Source organism: Gymnogyps californianus, chromosome 1 (genome assembly GCF_018139145.2).
Source record: "Gymnogyps californianus isolate 813 chromosome 1, ASM1813914v2, whole genome shotgun sequence".
NCBI classification, from domain to species: Eukaryota; Metazoa; Chordata; class Aves; order Accipitriformes; family Cathartidae; genus Gymnogyps; species Gymnogyps californianus.
The window spans coordinates 119,970,553-119,989,912 of NC_059471.1; the positions used below are offsets into that span (position 1 = coordinate 119,970,553).

The following is a 19,360-nucleotide window of genomic DNA, read 5'->3' on the forward strand; positions in this document are numbered from 1 at the left end:
ACCAGCTGGAGCCATCGCCTTCAGCTGCACGGTGACCCGCAATGGCTACACGCATACAAAGTATCAGAGCCTTCATTTTTCCCCTTTCCAAAAAGGAATGAAATCCTGTATAAAACTTACTTGCACCACAACATTGTGATAGGGAAAGTAGTCCCTTTCACCTCTGCAATCAGCAGTCCTGGGGATGCGATCGTCCAGGTGCCGTCAACCCACCTCCCCAGAGGATCGTGGGGCAGCTTTGTGCCCGCTGCCATCTCAGAAGTGCCACAGCACTGGAGGGGACAGAACCGCAGGGCGAGCACCAGGGAAGTGGCATCTGAGGGAAATCACTCGTATTTCAGAACTTAAAAAAAGAGAGTGAGCAAGAGACTGCAACTTAAAAAGCTCTCATAACAAATGCGTAACGTTTGCGAACAAACCTGAGAAGATATGAACTATAAAGTATTAACAAAAGAAACCCATTCAGATCATAATAATTTACTGCATTATTTGAATAATTATTTTTAAGCAGTACTCTATAATGAATTATGAGCTTTCCTCAGAGTAAACCAGACTAAAACAGCTGTTAAAAAAAGTAACCGAATCACCATTCTGATTAAGCCCAGCAAACAAACACTTTTTTGGCTACAGACGCTAGGGTTGCTACGGGGTTTAAATAACACTAATACTTAACCTCCACACGAAGTTTTGATTCTTTTCACTGCATATGCCTTAGTAGCTAAGTCTTTAAAAAAGGGTTTTAAAATAGACCTCCCACACTTAAAAGCATTAATTATTATTTATGCCAAAGTTTGTCTCTCTTCATCAATTCAGTTAAATTCACATAAATTCAATTTCTTTTTGCATTAGCACTATGTGTTTTTAGATGAAATGTGTAACACTTATTAGTTGCTTTTTAACATACCTTGCATTAGGTGAAATTCCTCTATTGCAAGTTTTGTTACTTGGCATTACCAACAGGGCGATATATTATGTGGCAGCAGTGGCCTGCGAGCCAAATACGTGCCCTGGTCACTCTAAGCTTAGTTCATGCAGACTGCCAGCCCCAGCATGGGGTCATCTAGCCTGATCCAGCAGCTTCTGTTCAGGTTAAGATGGAGCGCCCCATGCTGGGACAAGTAGCCTCTTCAGGCTTCACCCCCATGGTTTCCATATGTTTTCAAATAAATCTCCCTGTCCTGCATTTTATAAATTACTCTCTCAAGACATGCAAAGCGAGTAAAGGCCAGACTTTCAGTTCTTCTCTTTGTGGGATGTATCTATGTATTTATACATATCTGTACAGAGATATATGTATAGGTATGACAGAGAAAAAAATATATATCAAGACAAAAAGCAGGGAAAAAGGACAGTTTTTCTTTTAAGGCATTGAAAGGACTTTTTTGAACCAGAAGACCAGACTCAAAGCCCTCAGGCATGCTGGAAGTTCAGTCTTGTGAATGCAGTAATTTATGCAAATTTCTAAATTATAGGGAAGGAGCATGACAGTTGCAAACCGTTTCAATATATTGCTAATTGAAGCATTTTTCACACACATAGCTATAGTGAAACTGTGTTCAGAAGGACTCTGTAAAATACGAATCCAAAAGCAACAAAAACAAAGCCTTCAGGTTATTGTAATTCTTCTGTAATGAGACATGTGTGGGCAACTGGTGATATTTTTTGTAACTGATAACAAATATTTATTTTTTAAAAAGCCTTGATGTACAAACATTCCATTAAGTTTCTTACAATTACCCAGTATACATAAAGCTGGCAGAATTGGACTCTGAATAATGAGAGTTGTAAAAACACCAGTGTGTACATAGCTATCTACATTCTAACCTAAGTTTCAGCTGGACAAAAATTACATCCACAAATACACAATTATTGCAAATATTTGTGCTGGTGAAGCTCAGCTGCTGCTTTTTTTGTAAGACACTATTTTTAGATTAAATACTTGCTAAAGAATCTCTTTAACTACATATTTGTTTATTAAATTGATCACTTGAAAGTTGGACTCCATCTATTAGTAAAATCACACAGCCAATTGCTTTGGTTTTCTAACTGGATAACATGCACCTAAATTAGTATCACACAAATGTTACATACTTCATTGAAACGTTTATAAGTTCATGTTGATGTTAGTTATAGAGGCTAGCCAACTGGAATCTAAAAGAATACCACTTGACTAATATTATTAGCACACCAACTGTCTTGTATTTTAAATTACAATATAATACAAAGTGGTTTTGAATGACTGACAGAGCTAAAGATCTTCACTGGGTAAATGGGCTAAACAATTGATTCATTCCTAATTTTGCAAATTTCATAATCTGATTTGTAAGGTATTTCACAAATACAAAAAGAAATTTATTCACTGATTTATTGTACTGCTTTCCCTAACTGTAGAGTGATATGTTGCTATTTAAGAGGAATAGCATTTTATCAGAAAGCCACATGTTCTCATCTGTCCAAGAACTTCTTACTGTTTGAAATGCTTGGCTTGTTCCCATCAAATCAATGGGAACTTTGCAATTGATTTCAGAGACAGCACAAACAACCCCTATATGCAGTTAGAGACTTTCCATGTAAAATGTAAAGACAAAAGAAAAAATATACTCCACCAGGCACCCATTCCCCCATGTCCCACCTTTAGAGAAGGTGAAAGCAAGTGTGCTGATGAGGAAAGCATTCCTCCTCATTCAGGCCACTGCCGTTTTCAGCTGACAGACTCCAGCGTGCCATCATCTGTCTCTGTCACGGGTTCCACCGACTCCTACTGAGAGCCAGCAACGAGCATTAATCCGCAGCCAAACAGCCTGCCAGCTATTTGAGATGGGAAAGCTGGCCTTCTCTACCCACCCACTCTCTCTTACCAAAACAGGAACACAGCAGACAAGGATAAAAAAGTAGCCTGTGCAAAGGTCTGCAGGTCCATCACAGCATGAGAAGGTGAAGTAAAAAGTTATGTCAACAACAACAAAGAAAAAATGAATGCTTTGATGCTATGAATAGCTGCTGATGCAGAAGGTGAGGCATGCTGCGTGCACCGTAACCCCTCCTGCCTTCTCCGTGCATGTCCCCACTCCTCAGGGAAAAGTAGCCACAGAGCCATTGGTCATTTTTACTAGTTTATCTTCAGTTGAACTCCTCCAGAATGAACAAGCCTTTATTTTTTAGGAAACATTTTATTAGAAGTTATGAAAGCCTTGCAAGCATGCTTTTGATGACTCTCCAATGGGACTCTAAAAAATGTTTTATAGCTCTAACAATAGTTGTCTTCATAAACATTTTTTTTTCAATCTCTATACAAAATCGCAATCGTCACACCTCTTCATGTTTTCCACTTGACATAAAGGAAACTCCTAATGGTACCTGGCGTGAATGATTCTGCTTACATCCAAGAGTCTCCAGTATGTAACAGTCAACTTTGTCTGACTCCAAACTTCTTCATAATTACTATAGGAAGGAAAGAATAATACATTTTCTTCAACTAGAAACCTCCTCAGATTACTGCGCAACATGACTGTTATCCAAAAAGAGTAAGGGTTTCTAAATTGGTTGCAGAAACAGTATGCAACATTGTATTTATTCTTTGGTCTGTTTTTAAATCAACCTTTGGATACAGCCAGATTTTCAACTCACAGAAATAGTCCACAGAAAGTCAACAAAACACATCATCAAGCACCACAAAACAGGCTGCAATGCCCCAAATCAGATTTACAATCCATAATAAAAGACCAAAAGCCACAACTGTATCAAAACACATAATCTCTAAAATGTCAAGAGCATTTCCAAAGTCCTAGCTCACAGCAATGGCAAAGAATTTTTTTCAGTCTCCCAGACGATCCTACAAAATCAGACGTATCCCATAGTATAATGAACGCATAAGCTCATGTTCACATGCGTTTGGGCAGAGGGGAATCTGATAGACTTGACCAAACCGATCCAGGGAAAAATCTCCTTCCTGCCCTCAAACCTCAAATCTAGCAAAAAGATTAATGTAGAAGGCAGGAGCAGAACATGGTATCCAAGGTGCCTAAGAAAAGTCAACTTGGAGGAGCATCAGTATCCTCAAGCTACATCTGATTGCTAGCTGTGGCCAATCCAATGCTTCAGAGGAAAAAGGAAAGATGCAACAACTCAAAAGTCAAATTACCACGTTACAGTGGAAGGAAGTCCTTCCAAACAGTGGAAACTTTAAAGCACGGTATGAAAACAATATAGACTACAAATAGACAATAATTTGTGAAAAATCATCGAACCAGTATGCTTTTTATTCTGCTATCTTTTTGAGAGAATTATAACCTGGGACTTTTCTCTAGCAGAGAGAAACTACTTACACCACCACATAGGTACTCATGAATGCAACATAATATATGCATATATTGTATTGCATTCATGAGCAATATATTACAATATTTCCTGCCATACAAAAAGAAGAAAACACCTGGTTGGTGTTTTCATCCATTAGGTTGGATGATTGCTTCAACCTGGTGGATGTGCAATCTGTGGATGCACATCTGGGGATCTGATGCTAACATGCAAGTGTGAGGTAACAGCTCGACTGCTATGATTGCAAGACAGACAAGGAAGCTTCCCAACAGATGGTTAACTGACAGGCTATAAGATAATCCCTAATTATAAGAGAATTTGGGATAGATGGCGTGCCTGGGTTTTAAGGCAGTAATTTAAACACACTGGCCCTGGAAAGTAATTATTGCACAGAAAAACAATGTACTCAATTCCAAAGAAGCCCTTAATCCATGTTTAAATAAGCTCAATACTAAACAGACTTGTGCCTGAACACCTGCTTTTACCACAGGATTTGGGGGTTTTTGTATGTTTTTCAATTAAAAGACTAATATTTAACTTTTCGGGGGAACAGCAGAGTCTACTCGTTCAGGAAAGATTAAAAATTAAAAGGTTAGGTTGTTATCACACTGCAGATGTGAATCAGAAGTAAAACTAGAAATCTGAATGAGTGAAAACTAATGTGATCCCTATTACAATCACATTTCAGATTCCCTGTGGATTAGAATGGATCAGTAGCACGGCTGCAGTGTGGGGGCAAACAGGGATTAACTCCTACTCAGCCCAAAAACCTCTGCTACCCTCTTCGTTCAGCCCTCTCAGGGATTTATCACCTGATATCCTCCTCTTCACTGCTGTAAGCAAGTGGCTAGAGAGGGCAGAGACCGGGAGGACTCAGGACATCCCCTGCCACAGCCCCATTCCACACACACCTCCTCCCAGGCCACAGCAGCTGTTTGCCTATGAACATGGCATGAAGCAGCTGTTCCCAAAGGATGTGGATGATAAACTGCACCTCTGAATCATACTTACAAAGGGAAATTATATATATACACGATCACTGGCAAGCGCTTTATCTCATGTACTCATGATATGTATCTCATTATCACCAAGTACTCTGCAGAGCAGGGCTAAGTCCACTGGACAGAAGGCTCTCTCAATCGCTGTACCAGGAAAAAAACAGTCCACCGAGTTCAGGACAAGATGCAACCCTTCGGCTTTGAAGCTGTTTCCATCATTTCTGAGGCACTTCTAGGTACACACTCAGAGCTCTTGAAAACTCAGCAATGTAAAGAAACATCAAGGAAACATGCTTAAAATACTGGCCAGAAGAGAATCAGAGAGATCATTTACACCCACTTCCTCTGAGGGGAAGGCTCTTGAGAAAACAACAAGTCTTTTCTAGACTGCAACTTCATTTAGACAGCGCTCATTGAAACACAGGAGATGCGTCCTCATTTACTGTAGTCCAGATCAGCTTTAAATCTCTCAGTGTAACACACTCATTTTTACAATTTTATTATCATTATTTGCAGACGAATTCCATGCAAGGCCTACCATATACCCAAACACAGACTTCAAACAGTCACCACATTTTCCCCCCCCCGAAACTTGAATATCTTTTTAGCAGTTAGGCACAGGGCAAACTTGCACAGATACTCATCTTCCTTTAAAGAAACCATTAAATTGTACTCCTGTCTGAACTCAAATCAATATCCTTCCTTTTCTCATTAGGGTCTCTTACTTTTTAACTTTTTTTTTTTTTTTTTAAGAATACTAACTGCAGCATTTAGTATTCAGTGAAACAATTACACAGGTATACTTTACTTACCATGGTAAATTTTTCCCTCCGTTCTTCTCTCTCCTCCTGTTCTCTTTTCCATTCTGACCCTTTCAAAAAAATGTCTTTAGCTTTCTTTCTTCCACCATCTGCTGTGGTTAGTGTGGGTAGAGAAAAGATACAGAAGCTGACTCCCCTTTTACTGTTAATTTCAGTGCCGGTTCATTCCTTCACACAGTATGAGACACAAGACTGTCATTGATCATTAAATGTCATGCATTATATGTCTTTCTAATTCCATCCCCTGTGCTAACAAATACATATTCGTATGGCCTTGACGTGAAAGCTCTGGACACCCCATCTTCACAGTCAAAGTCATCAGAGATGTTATACACTGTGTAAAAATGGCAGCTTAATGAATGGTCTATTAATTTATGAAACAGAAGGTTCATTAGCCATGGTTAACTGAGATTTCTGTACAACTGCTTCTTCTGCTAATATGTCCTGCTTCCTACCCAACTCCTATTATTTTTTTTTTTTCAGGATGAACACCAGTTTTACAGCTGGAACAGTGAGCTCGTGTTCGTGGTTAATACACCTTGACTTCACTTCAAGTCACAATCCCTCAGCCCTGCTTTAGTTTTCCATATTATTCTTTTGGGAGCAAAATCTGGAAATTCCTAGAACAGATTTGAAGAGCAGCTTCTTAAAATAACTGCCTATACCTGTCATCTCAGTATTAGGATCACATTACCAAAATAAAAAAAAATCCTGTTAGACCTTCAGAGAATTCAAGTTGTTTTGTAATCTAAAGAAGCACATTAGAGCAGCTGGAGATGCCCCTGTTAAACTGGAACTACATACTATTGAATAATTTGCTTGTATTTCTTTGTATAATAATAATGACTACATTACACCATTCATTATGAAAGCAAAGGAGCAATTCTTATTTACTGTATCCTACAGTCTCCTACTATTAACATGACATTAAAAAAATGCTACAGAATAGATGTATAAATAAAACAATTCTATACATGCATACCTAAATCTTAGAATTACCTCTTACAGAGATTAAGGGACTGTTCAGGTTAGGTCAAATCCTGTATGAGTGAACTCTGTATAAGGTTGCAAAACATCAAAGAACATGTTTAATATTTTACTTTAATATGTTTGCCAAACTTTATGTCTTTTCTTACTTCAGCTGGGTAACAGATGACCATTTCAACATATTTTACTGCTTTATAATAATCACCTTAGAGATTTTCTCTTTTTTTCTAAGAGAATGAAAGACAATTTTTTTCTTCCTTAAACAACAATTTTGTGCCCCATTCTTATTGGGGGGGAGGGGGAACAAAAAAAGATGCATTCTTAGAGGTAAGTACACTGTTGGTGGAGGGGTTTTGGTCACTTGTTTAGTGGCATTTCTTAGAGCTAAGAGCTGGGTACTTCTAAGTAATTTCTTCTGTTATTTTCCTTCCATTAAAAATCTCTGCCAAATCAAAGAGAAGAGAGTCTATGTATTTTTTACCTAGAACTAATTGTTGTGAAAATGGTTCCTCCAAATGGGAGGACAAATTAATTCTTCCTAGGATTTTGAACTCCTGATGACCACCTTACTCCTACATGTAAACTGACCACTACTGCTTAGGCTGAGCACAGTAAATGACTACTTTCACTAGGTTTCATGCTACTCACATGCTGAATTTACTAGAATTTATGTATGTGTATAAAGGCAGTGCGACTTAAGTGACTTCTTAAATACTCTGCTAAAAGCATATGAACTCAGGTATTAGACATCCCCTCTAACAATGCATGTCATTTTGGTTGCAAATTTTGAAGCGATCATTCTATGAAACTTTGGTATGTTTTTACAGCACAAAGAGTGGCCTGGACAGAGTTATGAACAAACTGTGTATTTTTAAAGCCCATGACCCTTCTCTGTCACTTAATCACCACTGCTAATAAAAAAAATATTATTTAAAAATAACTACAAACGAAGTATCATGGGATAAGGTACAATTCAAAAAAGCATACAGATTGGAAATACCAATGGCAAGTAAAAATGCATTACTTCAACCATGTTGTTGAAGAGAACTGTCCTGTATCACTTCTGCAGTTATTCAGGCTTGGCACAGTGTCAACTTTTACCATATGGCTTTTTCTTCCCTTGTTGAAAGTGAATCTTTCTGTCAAAGAGCAGCTGTTCTAAATTATCACATCAAATTTTAACCTTACAGTAGACAACCACTGAACTCACAGATTCATGACAGTGAAATAGTTCGCCTCCTTGACCTATAAAGGATTTGTCATTGTTTAGGTCTATTTCTGCCTTAGTGCAATAGATACACCGATTGTCAGGGTATCTGAGGCAGGCAGGTACTTAAAGCCGAAGCTACAAACAAATTCTAGGCAATGAACTTCTCATCTTCTCTCCCTAAATAGACTGTGTGAAGTCCAAGTTATTATGTTCCTGTTGTGCCATCAAGAATAAAACTGTAATTTCAAAATGCAAAGAAAATGAGACATTACAAATGCAACCCTTGTTATTCAGTTTGTAATTCAAAGAAACAGTCAATTCTGAGACTTCTTCTGCAGTCCATGTGTTTCAATAAAGTCTGATATCAATTACTGGTTATTTAGATGTCTGCCAACAGCATGTTTTGACAACATCTTGTGCTTCACGCTGAGGAGCGGCAGACATATAGAAGATTCTTGTCGTCTTGTACTCATCTTTCAAGATGGTTCTTACTGTAACAGCATTTTCATTGAACGTTATCAAAACTTACAGCTCTCACTACAATTGCTCTCTATTAAAGTCTAGTACCAGCTGTCAGTTGTAATGCAAACCCCTGTTAGCCTTTATAAGTTCCACTCTGGAACTAATAAGGGATTGTCAAATAGCTCTATACAGACACAAGTGGCAGAGAAACCGATGGAAAAAGCGTGTGTTCGATGAATTCACACTGACAATACAATCTTTGTGCAACTCTGAGCTAAGTTGATATTGAAAGTCACCAAAGACAGTACAAGCAAAACATGCCCAGGATGATACTATTAATTTAGTTTTTAATCTTTTGAAAGCCTCCACAGAAGCGAAGCCATTAAAATGAAAAGGTTAAGGAAATGCCAGCAAGATCCCTTAGGATTCTCTGTGATAGACATCCATAAGATATTTGCAGTAAAATCCTGCACAAAAATTCAACAGTAGTGGTCTTGAACATGTAAGTGTCAGAGAACTAAGGTGAAAATTTCCATGTTAAAAAGAGGAAGCAAATGTCTCACACATACTTGTTAAATTGTAGAGTGTCTGGGTCAATACCCAAGTATATTCCGCTACTTCGGGGCGGGGAGACTGTTGGGGTTTTTGTTGGAGTTTGGGGGGAAGGGGGGTGTCTTTTTGTTGCTTGAAAAGCAGGTGAGGGGGACAAGGAAGAAATTGCCAAAACACGCACAACGTGGCATAGCAAGCACCACCTCTAAACTGGTAAGACATCTGGATTGAACAAACATACAGTGCAACTGTATTAAGTTGTATTTTGTGAGTCATTAACACTTTTGCAAATATTTCATTTTCTGAGTGAACCTTTCCATTTCCCAAATAGTTTCAAATACAAAAATTCAATTCTGAATTACCTAATCATGTTATATGTTGACACTGTAGTACTGAACAACTTGGAGAGATGCATTAGTAAGCTTTTTTAAAGAACACTAACACTAGGTTCCTAATCATTGAACATTAAAAAATGAATAGAAATATTTATAATCATGTTTTTGTTTAAATATTTCTATCACAATATCCAAGAAATTTAGTAAAGATTCTTCTCAAGTAACTACAGAGCACTAAAACAACACTTTTCTAACTTAAGAATCTGTATAGTGTCATATCGAAAAAATCTCTTTTCTAGTAATTTCAGAATGCTTCTTTTTAATTTCAGCTTCTTTAGGATGTGTGACAAATGTGCTCATGAACCATAAGATTGTGTCCAAGAAATTCTGCCTTAAAAACTTGCATTTTAAATCTACTGTTTATGATGTACAATTTGGAGAATATCTTCCAAATTTGTAACAGTCAGAAAATGTTACATAAAAAGTTGGCTGTGATCTTTCCGAAGTATTCAGTGCCACATAATTCTTCCCCTGTGAAAAATCATCTGGATATCTCCAACCTAACTTTCGTAAGAGTTAAATAAATTCTAAGCAGGAGGATAAATCCTTCATTGCATGCTCTGTTTATGTACTTATAGAATATAAAGTGGATAAAAACAATGAATATTTTACAAATAAAGTGATTCATAATTTATGGCTGCTGTCATTTTAGTTTACTAGCTTGAAAGATTAAGAGTTCCTTTAAAAAGCATCTCTCTTGCTTTTTAAAAATCAAAACAATACTTCAAAGGGAAGGAAAAAAAATACACCTCAAACCTCTGCTTTAAAAAATGTGAATCCCTAGCTGATTCAGATTTCATGTAAAAGGAAACTCTCTTAGTAGTTCCGTTATTATATATGATCTTCATATGATCAGTTCCTACATTTTATTAAACATAATTGTTCCATACATAGCCCAAGAGCTAAAACCACACACTTTTGTAGTGTAAGCAACACATCCAAGCCACTTGGCTATTTCCAAGGGAAAATGTTATTGTCTTTGCAGTTGCAGCTAGCACGTGTGCCTTCCGTCTGTTTTCACTTGCACAAAATTGAGTAGTTCCTCACAATACCTTTTTCTCTTTACATGTAAAGTTATCTTTTACCTACTGATACAAGCAAGTAAAAAGTACATTTACTCATGCAGAGACAAAATGGTTATTTAAAGCATAGGAAAAAAAAGAAATCTAGAGAAACGTTTTTCATCCTTAGTATTAATGATGTTTTACATATTCTTATCTCAAGTACAGCATTCATTCTACTGAAAGAATTAAGCAATGTATGCAATGGTTCAGATTTAGCAGCCACAGATGGCATTCCTTTCATATCTCCATAAACTCAGAGAGAGAAATACGATTTAGGATATGCCCACTATACAACTTGAAGCACTGAATAATTTAGTGTTAGCGGAAATTTTGTGAAGTCATTTTTGCAATAACCAGGCACAGTGGGTGAACTTCACCTCTCCCTCCTTTACCCCTTACTCCCTTTTCTCCCATTCACTCAACCTGATTAATAGCTAAAAATTACATACATAAGGAAGGACTGTTGGATTACATTCTTTTTTTTCCTTTTGGCTTTGTTATAGAAAATGTGTCAGTCACTTGTGGTTAAAACTTATAATTTTATTACATAGTATTACATAGAAAATTTACAATTCAGACTTACTCAATTCCAGCAACTAAAATTTAGAACTATACCTTGAAATGATAGCATGCAGAAAATGTAATTCTATGCTTTTCGAGTCATTCTGTTCAGGCCCACCAATTTAATTTTCCATTTGATAACTGGAGCCACAAAGCTTATTGTTGGTCTAAAGGGTCACCTGTTAGAAGCATTCAAAAGAACATTCAAGCTCACTCGTACTCCCACATGGATAAACAATTGTCCACTGCATGTTTGCTAATTAAGTATATCATAATGAAAAATATTTTTCTCCATGTCCAGCTAGTCTTTCTGAAGTGCATGAAATAAACCAACAACAGAATAGACACATTCAGGATGGAAGAGATTTATTAGTCCAAGCCCACCAGTGCAGGATTTCCTTTATGATCTGGTTACTGCATTTTTAAAAAACAGCTCCTGAAATGAGGCTTCCATTATTTCTCTGAGGAGACTTCTAGATCATTACAGAACTAAAGACATGTTTTCTAACATTTATCCTACATTTTCCCACTTATTTTGATACTATTACCCCAACTAACCAACCTTCACATCGTGAGATCTATTTCCTCTCTGTAGCGTTCAAAACAAAACTGAGCCTAGCTTCTCCACGTAAATATCACTCACTGGGCAGGTGATGTGAATGCTCCTTTTCTTTTCTTGATCTTTGGGCTGTTCCAAACACTATGCCACTGTATAATATCCTGGTGTACTTGCAACTTAAATAGCACACACAAGCCTCATTGCCCTTTTCATAAAAATCACATTGTTTACTTTGAATATGTACAGAGACAGTCAAAAAGATGAGTTGAGGTATAGAGCAAGGCACTAGTAGAGAGGAAGAGTTGGGAAAACAGGTATTAGAGATGATATATTAGACATGAAAGAGACCTTGAAAATTGTTAATATAGAAGCTGAAAAGGGAACAGTTGTTATTTTCTCACTATACAAGGACATGGAAAAACCTTATCCAAATGACTTAAAACAGAAGGCTTAAACACAGCAAGAAGATATGTTTTCCACACAAGACAAGATATGGCATTCATTGCCATAAAAACTTACAGAGACTAAAAATATAAATGAGTCAAAAAATAGACAAATTAACAAGTGACAGGTCACTGATTCCTATTATACATAGTCTTTCTTACAAGATGAATCTTAAGTCTTAGAAAGTCAACAGTAGACTGGCAGAAGCTGAAAGGTATACCCAGTAAAGCAGCACTTCATACAGTTTCTTATGCTTCTTACGAATCTGCCATTAGCCGCTGTCAGAGAAACAATACTAAGGCAGACAAACCTCTGATCTACTATGGCTGTTTGATGGGGAATAAATGGAAGAGAGGAGTTACCCTTCTTGACTGGGGAATAGGACGGAGACTATCAGAAAGCACTAGGTTTAGTGTGCAGTTCCAGCCAGTTGTTTTTTTTCCTTAATTAAAACACACCAATTCTAAGAGAGAAGATGCTATAAAGATGTAGTTTGGCGAAAATGGCGTGAAGACATAATTTAGAAAAGACATTGTGAGGAAGAAGTCCTATTCAACCATGAAATACTACAATAAGATTAAATAGACAGGATCACTACGATGCAAGCGCTAACAAGGCTGTAATAACTAAATATGGTATACGTCATCCACTGTAGACTGTTAATTAACATACATATCAGCTAAGGGGGAAAAAAAAAGGTATGAAATAGTGGCTCTTCCAACACGCTCCCCGATACATCTTACTTTACCTTATACAAACCTAATCCGTCCAAAATACTGACCAGGTGCAAAAGTCTTTGCTAGAGGATATGTTAAATCTTAAGCTGTTAACCTGAAGTATACCACGAAGACCAGAATTCCTCAAGGTGAGGTACACAATTCGCTTTTGAGAAATCATTTCTCCACACATGCACAATAATGAGGACAAGGATGGTCACAGCAAAATTGGTCCTGATTCTTTAACTGACTGACAGGTAGGTATCGTCCTGCTGTACATGTAAAATGCTTATCAGTTGGTAGGACCCAAAACAGAACAATAATCTTCCCAATAAGAACAAATACGCTGAGTAAAGCCAACAGTCCAATCTTGGCTTTTCAGAGCTTAGATACAAATATGTTATAAAAACATGTATGTTTTTATATGTACATGTACACGACTAACAAAAAATGGCTTGAGCCTTATGTCAACTTTTCCTGGTTATGCAGAGAAAGGGAAGCAGTTGTGGAAAATAGTACAATTTGTCTTATTTGGGGGCAATGACTGTGCCTTAGTATTTTTGCAAGAAAAGCTGTTCTGAATGGAATTTAAATAGGCTGATCATGTACCATTAGGGTCCTTCATTTTAATCATCAGTGATAATCTCCGGCTAATTAAAAATGACATTGTTTCTGAAAACAGCATTACAGAAACAAACAAAATCAGAAACAGTCTGAATGTAGGAACAAATAGTGACAGACACTAAGTTGCTGAATGTTTTCAACTACTGGGAAGACAATAATTTCTATTACTTATTACTCTTTCAAACTTCACCTGAAACATTTTTTTTCCTAAATTATGCCTTCATTCCAACCCGTGCTTGTAACTCCATTTTGGATCTTCTTCAGACTCTATAATCCTGACTCTACTGCCCTTTTGCTGACAAAAAAAAAAACCCCAAAAACCCTTTAAGCCCCACCACCCTAAAAGAAGGAGCAAGAGAAGGAGAGAAGAAAAAGAAAAGGAAAGGTGAAGGAGCAGCCTTGAGCCCGAGGACAGAACTGAACTCTTTTCTGAGCTTTCCAACTCCTGCTGCATTACCGATGCTGACAAATGGGAGGTTTTGAATTACTGACTGCTTTTAGAGTGCCACTTCAATCACAGCACACTGAAAATATTTGATAAATATGACTTCCAATAAAAGTTAGTACAACATTATATGTTAAATCAGAATAAACCAGAAGGACCTGTCACTATTGTTAATGGTTTCATCATATATCACTCCCTTGATCAACAGCTGGTGAGGAAGTCAAAAAAAAAAAAAAAAAAGGATAGCAGTCCTATGTCTGATTTTATGCCTTCCAAATCATGTATGATATACTCACACATGGATGTGAACTCACTCCTAATCTCTGCAGAACTCAGCAGGAGCTGCCTTCCCTACCCCAAGCATTTGAGAACCTGGTTTTAATAAAACAATTTCTTTTATTTTACTTTATTTAGCTCAACTTTTGCTCAATTGTAGTCTGACACTTTCTGGAGTGATTGTATTTTTGTGCTCACGTGTAACTGAAATTCTAAACCGACAGCTTTCAACCATTTACAAGGACACAGGTTCTATAGTAAGCAAGACTATATACAGTGGTTAAAAGTATCACTAACATTTCAGCATTTTTAAGTATAGCTATAGGAGGCCCTAGATAAATCATTTCTGAATAATAAAATATCCTTTCCTGGATTCAGCTCTTAACAGAAGAGTTTAACTTGTTTTTCTTAATATCGGTATCTAACTGCAGAAAATCATACTCAAAAGACTCAGTTCCCCAGTTTATTCATTTTGAGGGCAAAACCAATTTAAAAATCTACTTACAAGTAAAACCAAGCAAAACACACTCTTACCTCTTTCCTCCCACACCTCCCTGGCATTTTCTGAGAAAAAGTCACCTTAATTAGAGCAACAGTTTTCACAACTACCTGGCTATGGTTTGGTGGGCTCTGGTTTGCTGGGCTCCTAGTAGCTCCCCAGGACTTACTTGTTTGACATAAAGATTGCTGTAGGACCGACGAAAAAGGAATAGGCGCTCTCTCAAACAGGTTCAGAATACTTTAGATTTCTGTTCTTATGGATACATGCACATGCACATGTACACAAACACACATACACACACCTCACAGTAAGTATCTCAGCTACTACTCCTTCCATCCATGGTATTTCTAGATATTACTGTTTAACTTTTACTTATTTATTTAATGGAAGACCCTTTGGCACAGCCAGCACCCTTTAAGGCACTCTGTGAAAAGAGGTTTAAGATTCAACTAGCACAAAACTGCAAAACGTACTTTCATAAAAAGCAAAATGTAGACCATCATTTGGGTTGATATTAAAATTAGGTAAACATAATATGCATTTCTCTAACATTTAAAAGACCATTTCTGGAAAAACTCAAAATCCCTGGTGTAGTCTTGTTCTTGGGAGCATTCACATAACCATAGTTCGCAGAAACCAAAAGTTTGGAGAAAATTATTTTGAGTTAAATACATGAGTATTTATGAAAATGCGATTTTGAAGTTCAAATATTAATTTTCCAAATGTATCTGCATTTAGGAACTATGCTACCCGAAACAATGCTACCTGTTTTTTTCTGACCAATCCCAATTAATCAACACAGCTCAGTAGCAAAAATTATACATCAAGCCACAAAGTTTAAAAAAAAAAAAAAAAAAATCACACACAAAAAAAATCAAATATTTTGACACAAACAATGCATTTGAGAAAACTATAATCTACTGAAAGGAAGTCCAAGAGTGGTAAGAGAGGCTAGATTTGCTACACATTGTATTAACTAAAAATCAATTGTTGACCTTTATCAAATATTTTTAGCAAATTACATTATTTACAAGGATTAAATAAACCCCATTTCCATGGCAATTTTATGAACTAATTTATTTCTTTCAAGAATTTGGAGAAAATTAACACAAGCCAGTACACAGAGTAGGGACATAAAGTGAAGCCCCTGTTAATAATTGAACTATGAACATGGAGGGCATTGTTACCTTGGCACGCAAAGCCTCTTTCTTCATAGCCAGCATTACACAAGCACTTCCCTATGGGCACTAGCCATTCTCCTTCTGTACTGCAATACATCTTGGGTGGCTCCTCCTCCTTGGAATGATTGACACAAGAACCCCGCACCTCCACCAGTGACTGGGAGTCCATGGGTACCGTATCTGGAAACATGGCGAGGTTCTTGACAGTGAAAGGGCACTTTTTGAAGTACACTCGCACTGAGACTAAGGCAACACACGCACCTACATCTTGAAAAGCCAAGTAAAAGCCTTTCCTGCTGACAGGCCCCACCTCGCGGACTTCTGTATTCAGCTTGAGAATTCGGTCCCCAAGATCCATTTGGGTGAAGCTCTCATCAGCCGCAATGGTGTCAATCTTTGTAAACTGATGCTCTCTGAACTTTACCAAATGGTCGTCATCAGACTCCATATAATACAGATTGAAGGTCTCTTTGCAAGTGCCCAGAACTAGAGGGATACTATTGCAGTCCCTCAAGGTAAACTTGAGCTCCACATATATCTTCTGAGCTGAATTGCGTGGAATCCAGTTTGTTCGCAGCCAATTGTTTTGACTGTGATCCATAACATTGCACACTTGGTAAGTTCTGATTGGAGTATAATGCTCATCAACACCACTAATCTCTTCCCACTGGGAAAAAAAAAAAAAAAAGGAAAGAAAAAAGAGAAAGGGAAACATTTTAAGATTAATGATTATACTAATAAAAATCACATTTAGAGACAAAAGCTGTGAAAAAGCAAAAAATCACTTTGCTTGGACATCACTATAAAATAGACAACAAAGTCTGGTTGAACTTACACTTACTTTTTTCCTGTTAAAACATATAGACTTCTTAAATGAACACAGAATTCACCATTAAGAAGTCAGTTTTTACCAAGTTACTTCAAGGCGGCATGAAAGAGATGCTACAGCTGTTTTGCATTATTAAAAACCTATGATTTCTTAAACTTGCAGTGCTGTCCTTTCAATCCTGATCCCAACATGTCTTTACTACAACCACACCCACCTCAAACAGAGGAGGTTCGCTAGGACACCACCACGTTTTCACTGTTAGAATCAAGTTGTATTTCAAAGATTAAACAAGATTTACAATCTTACAAACAAAAGCCAATGGCTCCCACTGAAATTCCATATAGTCATAATAAAATGTTACAGTTTTAAATTTATTCAAAGCATGACAATTGATTTTGCTTGGGATATATGTCCTCTGGACAAACAGTCAAGTTTATCCCAGTTTCCAGAGTTATTAAAAATTACCGCCGACTTACCATAAGTATCTTGGTTACTTAAGTCTTCTGTGGACTATATAGGCTATGACGCTAAAATGGTTTTTGAAGAATACATAGTCATCATTTGTTTTTACATCAGTCATCAGCTGACAAACTTACTTGACCCAGACAGGGAAGGAATGGATTTCCTATTTGTGAATTACTCAGGTACCAGTCCATTCAGACGATTTCTGAAGTTACACTTACTGGAGAGGAATATTTACCAATCACAGGAAAAAAAGAAACCTTACAGGGGTACTTAAAGTAAGTATTTACTGTTAGTTATTTACCATACACAACTCAATGACTTAAGATGCATCTTTCTTCGCTTTCTCCCTGAACGGATGACTAGGACCAATTTTTTTGTTTTGTTTTTTTAAGGTCATAATTCTTCAGCTTTTATCCACACAAAAACTGCAGCTGTTCTATATTCAGAGTCTTAAAATACAAAACGAAGAGCCTCACCACTAAAGCGCTAGAATTAAAACTTCTTACAATGAACAATACCTGTTATAGAATCACACCACCACTGAAGCTGAAAGAAACCCTTCCAGATCTTCTAGCCCAACCCCCTGCTCATGCAAGGTAAGCCAGAGCGGGTTGCTCAGGAACCTGTCCAGTCAGGCTTTTGAATAGCTCCAAGGATGGAGACTTTACAGCCTCTCTGGGCAGCCTGTGCCAGTGTTCGATTGTACTCAGAGTAAAAAGGTTGGTCTATATGTTTAAATGGAATTTCCTATATTTCCAATTGTATCCATTGCCTGTTGGCCTTTCACTGAACACCAGAGAGAAGAGTCCGGCTCCATATTCTCTATACCCTGCCATCAGGCATTTATACACACTGGTAAGATCCCTCTGAGCCTTATCATCTTCTGTTCTATGCTTCAAAGTTAGTTACACAAACAAAAGAGGTAAACTCCTATTGTGATAATGAAGCGCATACTAATAAAGCATAAGGTAGCACAGCAGCTACAGAAACCCTTGCTTTGCTGTCACCCACATACACAGCCTCTGCAAAAACCACAAAAGCTGCCCCACGCAACCAGATGCAGTGCAGCTGGGGAGCAGCAGAACTTCAAACAGAGCTGCTGCATAGTACAAAAACTGGAGATGCGAAGTAGACAGAATTAAGTACGTTGTGAGAAATCACTGCCACTCTTGGGGGAGGGAGACAAAGAAGAACTTCTACCTGAAAAACATCTTCCCTCAAAGATCAAGTCACGCCAATGTTATATTTAAGATGTCAGTCTAACAATTATTCATTTTACGTAAGCACCTTTTCCTGCAGGACCTTAGTGTACTGCAGAGCAAATATTAGGAGACGAAAGTACTATTCCCACTATACTGACAAAGAAACTGAGGTACAGAAGTGTTAAATGTCTTTACAGTTTCCTGCTTTTACAACACATGCATGACACATACACATACAAAGGGAGAAAAGAAAAAAAAAAAGTGGCCACATGAGAGTAACATCTGAGAGTTCTCAGTCCCAACCCACTGACTTAAGGAAGTTGTGATATCACTAAGAGCAGGTCTGCACAATGAAATTGTCCACGCACCACTGAAGATGTGGTTTTAAATCATGTTATTAAACCAGTAGATAAATGCAGTATAAATACTCTTCCTTTAATTGAAACAAAGTTTATTTTAGTTCACTTTACAGATCTGACTATACACAAGTTTTATCTCTTCCTGACTAGTTCAACAGAGTTAAAAACACAATCTTGGATGTGTATACAGCAGCTGAAATGCTGCAGCAAGCCATAATATGCTACACTGCCAAAGACAGCTAGCAGTACAGGGACTTTCTGATTCAAAGTTACTACACTAGAGCTCATAGCCACTTGAGAGATGGGCGCCACGTGGCAGCCCATCGTACAAGGATGAGCTCTTGCCTGCATTAGAGGCAGCTGAACCCTGGCTTCCAGCCTCTGCCAAGTT

The 19,360-nt window shown here is 37.5% G+C and overlaps 1 protein-coding gene across 1 annotated transcript in view; it reads right to left on the reverse strand.

Annotated features, from left to right (window-relative positions):
* EPHA3 (EPH receptor A3) overlaps positions 1-19,360 on the reverse strand; it is a 232,470-nt gene that overhangs the window by 137,807 nt on the left and 75,303 nt on the right. The window contains exon 3 of the mRNA XM_050908784.1: positions 16,121-16,781. Coding sequence (XP_050764741.1) covers positions 16,121-16,715 — 595 coding nt within the window. The 5' untranslated portion in view covers positions 16,716-16,781. The remainder of the gene's footprint in view (positions 1-16,120; positions 16,782-19,360) is intronic.